Source organism: Sinocyclocheilus anshuiensis, unplaced genomic scaffold (genome assembly GCF_001515605.1).
Source record: "Sinocyclocheilus anshuiensis isolate Anshui unplaced genomic scaffold, SAMN03320099.WGS_v1.1 scaffold2044, whole genome shotgun sequence".
Lineage (NCBI taxonomy): Eukaryota > Metazoa > Chordata > Actinopteri > Cypriniformes > Cyprinidae > Sinocyclocheilus > Sinocyclocheilus anshuiensis.
The window spans coordinates 197470-209012 of NW_015557212.1; the positions used below are offsets into that span (position 1 = coordinate 197470).

General features: G+C 38.7%; 3 protein-coding genes across 3 annotated transcripts in view; 2 read left to right on the forward strand and 1 right to left on the reverse strand.

Moving 5' to 3' along the window:
* The first annotated feature begins 542 nt into the window (after positions 1-542).
* LOC107678971 (solute carrier family 15 member 5-like) lies at positions 543-6423 on the forward strand. Its single transcript, XM_016474370.1, has 7 exons — positions 543-846; positions 3704-3924; positions 4000-4186; positions 5494-5682; positions 5806-5937; positions 6028-6136; positions 6222-6423. The coding sequence occupies exons 1-7, from the start codon at positions 543-545 to the stop codon at positions 6364-6366; spliced, it is 1287 nt and encodes a 428-aa protein (XP_016329856.1). The 3' UTR covers positions 6367-6423.
* A 1101-nt stretch (positions 6424-7524) lies between these two features.
* On the forward strand, positions 7525-10144 carry LOC107678976 (transmembrane protein 17B). The gene is made up of 5 exons (XM_016474374.1): positions 7525-7746; positions 9114-9217; positions 9342-9455; positions 9549-9692; positions 9804-10144. The coding sequence occupies exons 1-5, from the start codon at positions 7632-7634 to the stop codon at positions 9900-9902; spliced, it is 576 nt and encodes a 191-aa protein (XP_016329860.1). The 5' UTR covers positions 7525-7631; the 3' UTR covers positions 9903-10144.
* A 288-nt stretch (positions 10145-10432) lies between these two features.
* LOC107678978 (cytosolic carboxypeptidase 2-like) overlaps positions 10433-11543 on the reverse strand; it is a 16622-nt gene continuing 15511 nt past the window's right edge. The window contains exon 24 of the mRNA XM_016474376.1: positions 10433-10690. Coding sequence (XP_016329862.1) covers positions 10567-10690 — 124 coding nt within the window. The 3' untranslated portion in view covers positions 10433-10566. The remainder of the gene's footprint in view (positions 10691-11543) is intronic.

Genomic DNA, 11543 nt, shown 5'->3' on the forward strand with positions numbered 1-11543 from the left:
GAGTAATTAATGACAGAATTTTAATTTTTGGGTGAACTATGCCTTTAAAACCTGGAACCTGGCCTCATAAAAACACATCTTTAAATCCTTATAAAACTGCAAGACAAAATAATATATTTCATGATCATTTCAATGTTTTCAAAACCTAATCCTGTTCAACTTGCTTTTCTCCACAAGTAAAGTATGGCATGTCCTTCGCTGGTTCTCCGAAAACATTCATTATAAAAGTATGTCTCACGTCTCTGAAACCACTTTTATCATCAGTAGCTCTGCGCGCTGCCGCCACGTCATCCATCTTAATGAGATTCGGAGACCGACAAAGTTCAATACATTAGTGAGGAGAAGCATTGCGTAAACATTATCCAGAAACCTCAGTCAGGAGACTAAACGTGAACCTAGGCGTGCTGGCAAAGGCTCTGTTGTTAGGCATCCACAAGATTTCACATGTTTGTGAGGAACTGCCAGTCCAGCTCTCTAGTAATGGAGATGGAGCTCCTGCATTGTCTGAACATCACTTCCACAGGAAGATCTCCAGAAGCAGCATGCCTCCCATAGATGCTGTTGATACACACGATGGCCACCTCCCTCATGGGATCTGCACGTCTTCATATCCCGGTGGGATGGTCAGTGAGCCACGCAATGCACGTAAGAAGCTGCAGGTGATTGTTTGTGTACTCTTCGTGGAGCTTTTTGAGAGGTTCACCTTCTTTGGGATTGTTTGCAATATGATCCTTTTCTGCACCATCAAGCTGGGATACAGCAGTTACCAAGCAGCCATGGTGAACACATGCTTTGTAGGAGCCAGCATACTTACACCGGTTCTTGTGGGATGGTTTGCTGAGACGTGTTTGAGAAGGACAACAGTTCTCTGTTTTTGTGTGCTACTTCATTTCTTCGGTTAGTGGTCACCACTGTAATGAATCCTTGGTAGACTTGGTATATCTACGTATAAATAACATTTATACTTAGCGTCTAACTTACCTCACACTCAAAGCCACTTGTTTTGTTCAGGGTTTAGCCTAATGAAACAGACTGTCACTCATTTGGAGAGCTGAGTATTATGTATCTGTACGACGTTTTCATTTGAAGAGATCTTCTGTTGGATAACTATGTGGTACGTATATATGACAGTGGTTCTCAAACAGCGGCCCAGGGTCCACAAGAGGACAAATGTTATTATTAATTATTTAATAAAACTATTTACATTTTAAATTACGCTACTGTTCAAGTCTGTAGTATTTTTTTTTATGTTTTTGAGACTTAAACTGTAATTCAAAAGGGAATTGGCTGCAAAAGGGAGTCAATCCCATAGACTCCCCAATGTTAAAATGCCCAACTTTACAGCAGAAAAAAACGTTTACAGCCTGGTTCAAAAAATGATTTTGGTTTATATAACTAATTTTGCCCTTCATGACAACTGTGAGGGGGGTGAATTTTTTTATGACTCATCCGTTTAACTTATATTAAGTCTTAGATTTCTGCATAATTAAGGGCGTGGCCACTTGAGTGACAGGTGGATTGCCGCTGCGGTCACCACCGTCGAGCTAGGTGGGCGTGGCTTCAGCAACCTGCTCCCGCCTCTTTGCCCAGTTTCGATTATCCGGGAGTGACGCGCGGTGACGCGCTGCTAAGATGGCGACGGCCCGCTCCGCCCACTTTGAGCTTCAAAAACGCTCTTCGGAAACCTACGGGTGACGTCACGGACACTACGTCCATGTTTTTATACCGTCTATGACAATGACCCACAATGAGCAACAACCAAGAACAGTGACATTAGACGTTGAATTTACATTGAATTTTGGTCACCCGATGTCGCAACCAAAATTTAACCAAATATCAATGTCTTATGACGTTGTGTGCCTGCTGGGAAAATACAATAAATCAGAAATGTGAAAGATTATTACGGCTTGATATATATATTATATATATTTAGATATTTTACTATATTTTAACATGTAATTTATTCATGTGATGGTAAAGGTGAATTTTTTAGCAGCTACTTCAGTCTTTAGTGTCATATGAGTCTTCAGAAATCATTTTAATATGCTGATTTGGTGCTCAAAATATATATTTTTTCAATGTTAAAAACAGTTGTGCTGCTTAGTATTTTTTATGAAAACTATGAGACTTTGATGAATAGAAAGTTCAAAAGAACAGCATTTATTTGAAAAAGATATGATAAATAAATAAAACATAAATAAAAATCTTACCAACCCCAAACATTTCAACCTGACGATGTTGGCCAGCCCAACACTGATGAGGGGGTGGCTGAAGTTATGAAAGGGGTGATGATGTAGCACAAAGTATCCCAACTAAAAAACATTATGTGGCCCATTCACGTATTTGTCGGATCGTAAACAAACCTGCCTGCTACCACATGATGGAGTTTTGGCTGTTAAAAACGTGAGACGCAGGTCAGTGGAATTAAAAAAGCTCAAGATCTAGAGACGTCTTTTTAAAAGCTGAACTTCTTTGAACTTGAGTGCCGTGTTTCAGAATGTTTACACTGAAATACAACGGAAAAGTACCTCAGTGGAATGAAAAAACGCGTTCTGAGTGAATTAAAAGCTACTTAGCAAATAGAGATGACAGAGTATTGAATAATAATACATAAAACAAAATCGCATATAGGCCAACATATTTGAAAATATGTTACCGCCACCACCAGAAGTACTTAAATTTGTCATGCTTTAGGCTACTATAAAACACTCATTGCGACCGATTCACTGATGTAACACATAATCATTGTGGCCCATTTAACAAATGCATAATTTAATGGTAAGTTAGATCAACTTGAACAGCAACAAACAATAGCTACAGTGAAATAATCAACTAACTATGATCATCTAGCCCTCTATTAAACGTAAAAAAAAATCTTTCATCATACCTTTAGCTTACTCAGTAGAGTTGCGTTCTTAGTTGCGCGGGAAGTTTGTGTGTCAAATGAAACAATTAAAATGTGAGTTTGTGAAATGGACTGTGCTAAATTGTTGCTATAGTAGCATAATATTAATGCTAGAAAGCCTGTGCATTTGGCAACTGTTTTTCTTTTTAAATAAATTATTATATTTCATAATTAAAATCTGTTTTCATATTTTGAGTGAGGGGGCCCTGCATTTAGCTGATCATGTGATCTTAAAATGGTGGCCTCCTTGAGGTGACCCGCTCCATGTAAGATAAAATAGCTTTAATCTTACATGGAAAAGCTTATAGCTTTTCTACTGTTATAACCGAAGCACTATTTTTTTAAAAGTACTTTGTATTTCTTAAGAAATTAAAAGGTTTTAAATGAGGAAGAAATTACTGAGTGCACATTTAAAACACATTGTACTAACAAACATACCTGCAGAAATGCTGCAGCTGTTTACAATCCACAGGTTTTACTGGCTGGTCAACCTGAACTCAACAGTTGTTTTTTTGGGGGATTGCCTACATTCAGCAGTCAGTTGCCAAAAACCTGTGTTTTCTCATCCCTTTCACCTCTGTTCTCCTCGCTGTCATCGCCATTCACATGGTGCGCAACAAGCTGACTTTCTGTCCAAAAAAAGGTAACAGTGCCATTCATAACACATATACACAGAAATACATATATCTCTTGTCCAATAATTTCACAGAGAATTTCTCTTAAAAATAACTACCAGTTGTTCAGTTGTTCTTATTTCTGTTCCTTAACATCTTTGAATTTTTGTCTGTGGACTAACAGGCAGTTCCTTGCTAACTACGCTGGGAGTGTTCCTCAGTTCTCTCAAAATGTGCTGCCTCCATTATCGCCATTTAAGCGGAGATGTTGCCAACTGGTTAGACCGTGCCAAGGAAAACAACGAGGGTTGTTACAGTGAGACCAGTGTGGAGAACGTCAAAATCCTAGTCAAACTTTTCCCTCTCTTTGGACTTCAGCTTTTATATCAAGCTTGCATTACCCAGGTGAGTATGCTTGGCTAAATCTATACTTTTGTTCAGCAATTAGCTTCAGTATCTTTATTTCAAATCTTTTAACAGATCCCATCAGGCTATTATCTGCAGACGATACATTCCAACTTAAAGCTCAACGGCTTTCTCCTGCCTGTAGCAGTGATGAAGGTCATCAGTATACTGCCAGTGTTGATCTTAGCCCCACTGCTGGAGCTTCTCAACACCTGCTACCAGTCTCCAAAGAAAATACTGCCCTCACCAGCCACATTTATAAGTGAGCATCCTAACTACAATTAATGAACTTCTTGTTCATCTCATGCTGCCTTCATGTGCAATTGGAAATTGCTGGTTGAAAGTCTCTTCTCATCCCGATAGCAATCACTAAGTTACATGATCTAATGTATTTATCATCTGTGGAAAGCATAGGACCATAAAATGTTCGTCCAATCATATCTCTCGGTCCGAGGGCTACGATAGGCCAGAGATTGTCTTACTATTGAGAGATGAGAGGGTCTGTATTACTTACTATTAGAGAAAGTGTAATGGTCAACTTGGATCACATTCCCTGCACTGCAGCATTAGTATTAGCCGTTACGCTTTTTTGGCTAAAGGCTGCAGGTTTGCCTTCCAATGGCTTTGGATAGGCTGCCCTACCTGCCTGTCAACATATGTATTTGCATACCTTCCTGCACCCTGTTTGCGCAGACATGATACGTCATCAGCACAGAAAAGGAATGGAAGGTGTTATTATTGTAATATTATGTGCTTTGTAGTTTGTACTGTAATGTTTTCTCACTGGTGAATGAGACATGAGATAATCTGACAGCATTGCATTCCACCAACGCCGTCTCTCATCATGTCTCTAGTTAGCCTCTGGCCTGCCTGTGCGTGGTCATGTGTTTTGGAGGAGGCGTGGCTTTGGAGAGTGATTTGCAGGGAGGGTGAGATCTTATGCTTTCAATGCTAGTTTGCTATTGCTAGGCTCTCCGAAATCGCCTACTAGGGCGGCACGATAAATCGAAATGGAATCGAGATCGCGATTCGACAGAAGCTGCGATTGTCATGCGTATCTTTCAGTGAAGCACGGTTCTGTGATCAGCAGTACATCTCCATCCAAAGGCCAGAGGGCACTCTCGTGCCGAAACTCCAAATACGCCTCGCAGAAGAAACCCAGAAAATGCCTATCGCTGCAGCTGAATAAACAGAAGATTCAACTGCTTTCATTGATTCAACGTGACTAATAAACACACGACTACGGCAATATACGGTTACTACAGCTATGTGTAGTAAATTCTGCTCCATCTGAAAGCAAGTGATGATGATTACAGAACCGGCTTTTTTAACAAAATGCGCATGACAATCGCATTCGATTAATAGTGCAGCCCTATCGCCTACTGTACCTTTAAGTCATTTCTGTTCACACTGTTTGGTTGATTCAGCAATGGCCTTGGAACTTATACTGATACCGAAAGGCATGCTACTTTTGAAATGATATAATAACAGTTTCTATGTTAATTTTATATATAAATAAAACCTAGTGCATCTTTACTATTTGTCTATATAAACTACATTTCCCTACAGCTATGGGTCATGCCTGTGCAGCTCTCTCAGCACTACTGGCAGGGATCTCCGAAATCCACAGGAAGAATTACCCCCAAGTGGAGCAGACATTATCAGGAAAGGTCCTGCATGTGTCCTCTATGACCTGTTTCCAGCTTACGCCCCAGTACATTTTACTGGGAGTGGCGGAGGCCTTTGTGACACCAGCGTGTACGTATTCTCAATTCACTTTCTAAAATATTATTTCCATGATGCTAAAGTGCTCATTAGACAACATCAATCCAGTTGTTTTGTTTTTGCTTAGATCTGCATCTCTCCTGTTCCTCTGCTCAGGCTTTCTCATATCCTTTTGTCTGACTCCCAGCAACCTTAGAGGCGTCTCCTTGCACTTCCTAACCCTCTCATATGGAGGTGGCTGCTTTCTAGGAGCTTTCCTCATTCACATTCTTTATTTTGTGTCGGGAGGTAAAAATATTTCACTCTTGAAAGTGTTGAACTTGTTATTGGGGTGCAATAGAACATGAACTCACTCGATATTGTGTTTTATGATTACAGGAAACTTCTATCCTAATAACCTCAGCAGTGGCAACATGGAGAGGTTTTTCTTTACTCTGGCCACATTAATGGCTATAAACACACTGGTGTTTTGGAGAATATCACAAAGGTACGGTTCAAGCTTTGAATATGAGATAAAAATGAAAAGTTTACAGATGTGTTTACAGATGAATCTTCATAATGTGTTTGGGCAGGTATGCAGATCTGAGCGTGGAGCTGAGTAGCGGGGCAGGACACAGTCACCTGTACGAGAAACTCCTGCAGTACAAGAACTGTCTGCGTTTTTATGACACATTGGATCGTTCAGACACCCTGACGTCCATGGAAACTGTCTTGTGAATTCATCGTACATATAAACCCTGTAATGCTGGCGTTACACAAGAGACTTTGAACGGAGTAGAGCAATAGCTGTAAATAATACAATTTAAATGTATTAAAAAAATAAAGCTATTTTATGATATATATGAGTTACTGTTTTAATGACTACAAAAACCATGTTACAAAACAAAAACATGGTAGTAGCATGTGAAGTATGTTTCTACCCAGCAGGCACAGGACATCAATATAACGTCAGGTTGACGCTGGACATGACGACGGACAGACATTGCATTTTGATTGAGAATGAAAAGTGAAAAATGTCAATATTTGATGCCAATTTGACATTGACTTAAAGTTGGATTTTGGTTCCACAACCTAAAAACAACAAATATCAACGTGAGTTGAGGTTGGTATTGGACATCAAATTGAAATTGACATTAGACATTGAATTTTGGTAGCCAGACGTCGCAACCAAAATTGAACCAAATAACGTCTTATGACGTAGTGTGCCTGCTGGGTAAAATGTCGTAGATGTTGCTGATGTCATAAACGTTATAACTGCGTTTCTGGAATGTTGTGAAAAACCCAACATCTGTCTGTAGTCTTAAGCATGTCGGATAAAAATATTATCATAACCTTTTACAACACAAAAAAAGGGTTTGCTGGGATGATACTTTTTGGTTTGTTAACGAAGATTATCTTTGTTACGTGAAAGCTTATTTTGTGACTTTTTATCTCACAATTCTGACTTTTTCTTTCGCAATTCTGAGTTTATATCTCACAATTCTGACTTTTTTCAACTCTGAAAAGAAACGTCCAAATTGTCAGGCATAGGCCTAAACTCGCAATTTAATTCCGTGGCGGAAATAAGCTTCGATCATTTTACATATCAATTGCAAAACAGATAATATTACTTATTATAATGAATGTAGAATTCAAACCCACATCATTTGCCTTCCTTCCTCATAATAAACCCTATTCGCACGGGATTAGTATTACCTGGTGACCTTCAGTCATTTGTAATAATTGCGGAGGTTGTCTGTGATCTTAATCCCGTGCGAATCGGCCATGTCTGTAATTTGTAAAGTAAAAATTCCCCCGCAAAAGACCTACCATATTTCGCCGAACACCGAGGTCCCCAGATAATACTAATCCCGTGCGAATAGGGCTATACACTGCAAAAAACGGGTTAATCTGAGCAGTGTGAGTGAAAACACACCCCAGTCACCGCTGGATGAGATGAGATCCGCCTTCGTTGCTACGGACTCGCGTTTGTTCCTCTCAACATGGACCTGCCTGAACCCATTCGGCGACGGCTTGGAGATTTCTCCAGAACCGTGTTTGTGGACCAAAGCCGAACACAACCCTCTGCGGAGGAGCACGCTGACTTTCTGAACCAGAGTATGTGTGTTTGGGTTGGCGAAATGGTGACTTTGTTTTGAGGTGCTAGCTGCTGCTGGGCTAATTCATCATGTTAGCCGAGTTTGTGTGGCACGTAACGTTAGTGTAGCTTCTCTTGGCAAACATCACATTGTTTCTTACCTGATTAGGAGATACAGTAATGCTTTATATCACTGTTAAACGGTGTTGGTTACATTCATTTCCTGAGCTGCCTAGCCTGCCTTGTCCTAGTACCTAAACAGCGAATCAATTTGTGGTTTTGAGTCGGATCTTTTAATTCTGTTGAACGTTCACAAAACCGATCTGAACGATTCATTAAGGAATCGATCGATTTTTGTCAAAAACTCACAAATGACTCATTAAACTGAAAACATAAAAAAAAAAAAAAAAAAGTTAATGTAATAAGCTTAATTTTACAATTAAAATATTTTACGAGTCAGTTTATGGCGTTTTATGAATAACGTTAATCATACAAAGCAAGTGTTTTAATAAGTAGCATTTAAAGGCACAATATGTACGATTTTTTTATTAAAATATCCAAAAACCACTAGAACAGTGTTATATATTTTGCTGACTTGTGTACTTACATTATCCCAAATGTTTCGAAGAATGTTTAAATCCAGAGAAATAAGCAATTTTAACTAGTGACACGGAGCGTGTCCATGGTGTCATTGTGTCGCCTACCAATGACGTCATAACCCCTCAATTTCTGGTTTTGTTTTGTAGAAAACATGGAAACACCAAAGACGTTTTAATATGTTGTGCGTTTTAATAGACCGGTGACGACCGCACAGAGTAGCATTATAACAGAACGTTCAAATGTATCTAGTATGATAAAACAGCTCTGCTTTACCCCACATACGCACGACCGGAAGGAGCGGAAGCGGTCGACTGTGGCATAATAAAAGCTCCGCTGCTTTCGAGCTGCGTGTTGCGCTCGTTCAGCGGCCTCGTTACGCTTCGACGGCTTTCAGCCTCACCCTGCTTCATACTACTATGTTAATAAATCATTAGCTCATCCATGAACATGATTTCTGCCCGAGTCCCGTCGGATTGCATCGGCTGTGGGGATGAAGACGACAACTCTCATGATTCCACACTCAGTCACGGCGTCATCAAACTACGCCTTTGCCTCTTTGTTTATTTTGAATACGCGCCCTCTAGTGGAGAAAATGACATATAATTAAATTAATTTTAATTATATTCAATTAAAACTTGCATTTTAAAAAATCAGCCAAAAGATGTAAATAACAGACACACAATGATGACATAAAAACGAACTGTTCGAAAGAAACTAAATATTCGAAATAACCGATTCGCAAAAATGAGTCGAACTTCCCATCACTGTAATGTTCTTTATTCGCCAGATAAGGATGTAGTATCAAGTCTCCCGCTTCAGATGTCACTTTACTTTAACATGTGGTTCTTTCCTTTCTGGTGGATCAGCGAGGTTGTGATGCTACAACTAAAGGTGATTCTCCTCTACCTAATATTTTTAAACAATTCAGTCTGAAATCACTGACTATTGCTGTTTAACCTTATTAATATTCTGGGATATTACTGCTAATAATAAATAATTAAGATTTTTCTTTTAGTACCCAGCCCTTGCAGATTATTACAAGTTCATCCTGATCACAATGCTTATTTTAATGACCCTGATTGAGGCCATCAGACTCTACCTGGGCAATGTTGGAAATCTGCAAGAGAAGGTAAACCTTTTTATAAACCTTGCTTACCTAAAGTATATAATATAATATAATATGATTGTTTCCCCCTAATCATCTCATAATTTTTTTGCATAGGTTCCAGAATTGGCTGGATTTTGGCTTCTGACTCTTCTGCTCCAGTTTCCCCTGATTCTGTTCCAGCTCTTCAATGAGGCTATTCTCATTCAACCTCTGGAGAGAGGAGTTCATATAATACTGGCCTTATTTATTTTTGCAGAGGTATGAATCTATATATATTTCTGTATCGATATGAGATTATAATTATTTAAATATGTTTTAAAGGAATTTATTTTAACACTGCAAGACTGAATATTGTTGGGGTTTTTTCAGGCTCTTTTTGGATTTGTTGCCTTGCGTGCAATGGTCCGACACACTGAAAGTCGCTTCCATTTGCGACAATTTGATGGGATTCAGGAATTAAGGATGTGACGAGACCTGCACTGATGGACTATAAAAAAACACTACAAAGATGTATTTGAAAAATACAAAGACTTTATCCATTATCAGTGGCTAACACTAGAGGACACATCAGTCATTGAGTTGAATTGTTACTGTGGATGTCTTGGTGCCTTCTTTTATACAAACAAATCTTGCCTTGTATTATATTTTGTATTTAAAATAAACATCAAAAAAAAAAAAAAACATTTACAGACTTAGATAAAAACAGATTAACCACACTCCACTGTTATAAACCACTAAATAATATTATTTATTGATTTTGAATTTAACAAACTTACAAATTGAATTTATTAGATAAATCAAATCATTAAAAGTCAGTTCCACACATGTAATTAGAAGTCACTTCCAAAAAAAAGAAAAGATCACACATGGAAATTTTTCAATGAGAAATGACATCTCTTCAATAGAAAAGAAGTTCATATTAAAATAACTTTAATGTACTACTTATTTCAGAATATAGCTTAAAAAAATGGAAAAAAAGTTTTTGTTTTCCAGTGTTTATGTATCTTTTATTAAATGTATTTAAAAAATGCTAGTTAAGGATTGCACAGTTGAAATAGTGAATTACATACAACTGCATATTCAGGCACTTGGCTTCACAGAAAATGACCTGCTCATCATCTCTTCATCTTCTTCATGTGTTTTTGTCTGGCTTGACCAGCTTTTCATAAGACTGCAGCATGTGAGATGTTTGAGGCCAAACATCTGTGGACTCGTCCTCCACTTGCATGGACTCTTGAGTCAACCGCAGATGGAATCTTGTCAAGGAAATCAGCAGCTGAGTTAAAGGGATAGTTCACCCAAAAATGAAAAATCTGTCATTAGTTACTAAGCCTCATGTTGTTCCAAACCTGTAAGACCTTCGTTCATCTTCGGAACACAAATTAAGATATTTTTGATGCATTTCGAGAGCTCTCTGACCCTCTCATAGACAGCAAGGATCCTAACACGATCAAGGCCCAGAAACGTAGCAAGGAGTTTGTTAAAATAATCCATGTGACATCAGGGGTTCAAGTAGCTTCGTAAAATTAGTTGAACCCCAGAAACGTAGCAAGGAGTTTGTTAAAATAATCCATGTGACATCAGGGGTTCAACTAATTTTACGAAGCTACGAGAATACTTTTTGTGCACAAAGAAAACAAAAATAACGACTTTATTCAACAATTTGTCTCCTCCATGTCACCCTGGCACCATTTTGGAGAGTATCTCATATGTAAACAACGTATGCTGTTCGGTGTCAGCAGCAGCGTATGCGGATACGCTGTTTCCGCTTTCATCTGAACAAAAACAGCGTATCTGCGTACATACGTTGCATACTTTATGTATGTGATACTCTCCAAAATGGCGCCAGGGTGACGCGGAGGAGACGAATTGTTGAATAAAGTCGTTATTTTGGTTTTCTTTGTGCACAAAAAGTATTCTCGTAGCTTTGCAAAATTACGGTTGGACCACTGATGTCACATGGATTAATTTAACGATGTCCTTAATACGGTTTTGGACCTTGATCGTGTTAGGATCCTTGCTGTCTATGTGAGGGACAGAGAGCTCTCGGAATTCATCAAAAATATCTTAATTTGTGTTTCGAAGATGAACGAAGGTCTTACAGGTTTG

Bases quoted from the DNA above. Each gene is read 5' to 3' on its own strand.
- LOC107678971 (XM_016474370.1), top strand. From the start codon at position 543: ATGCCTCCCATAGATGCTGTTGATACACACGATGGCCACCTCCCTCAT. The intron at 4,187-5,493 runs GTGAGCATCCTA...ATTTCCCTACAG, and splicing joins CTCACCAGCCACATTTATAA to CTATGGGTCATGCCTGTGCA. The intron at 5,938-6,027 runs GTAAAAATATTT...TTATGATTACAG, and splicing joins TCTTTATTTTGTGTCGGGAG to GAAACTTCTATCCTAATAAC.
- LOC107678976 (XM_016474374.1), top strand. From the start codon at position 7,632: ATGGACCTGCCTGAACCCATTCGGCGACGGCTTGGAGATTTCTCCAGA. The intron at 7,747-9,113 runs GTATGTGTGTTT...TTTATTCGCCAG, and splicing joins CGCTGACTTTCTGAACCAGA to ATAAGGATGTAGTATCAAGT. The intron at 9,218-9,341 runs GTGATTCTCCTC...TTTTTCTTTTAG, and splicing joins TTGTGATGCTACAACTAAAG to TACCCAGCCCTTGCAGATTA.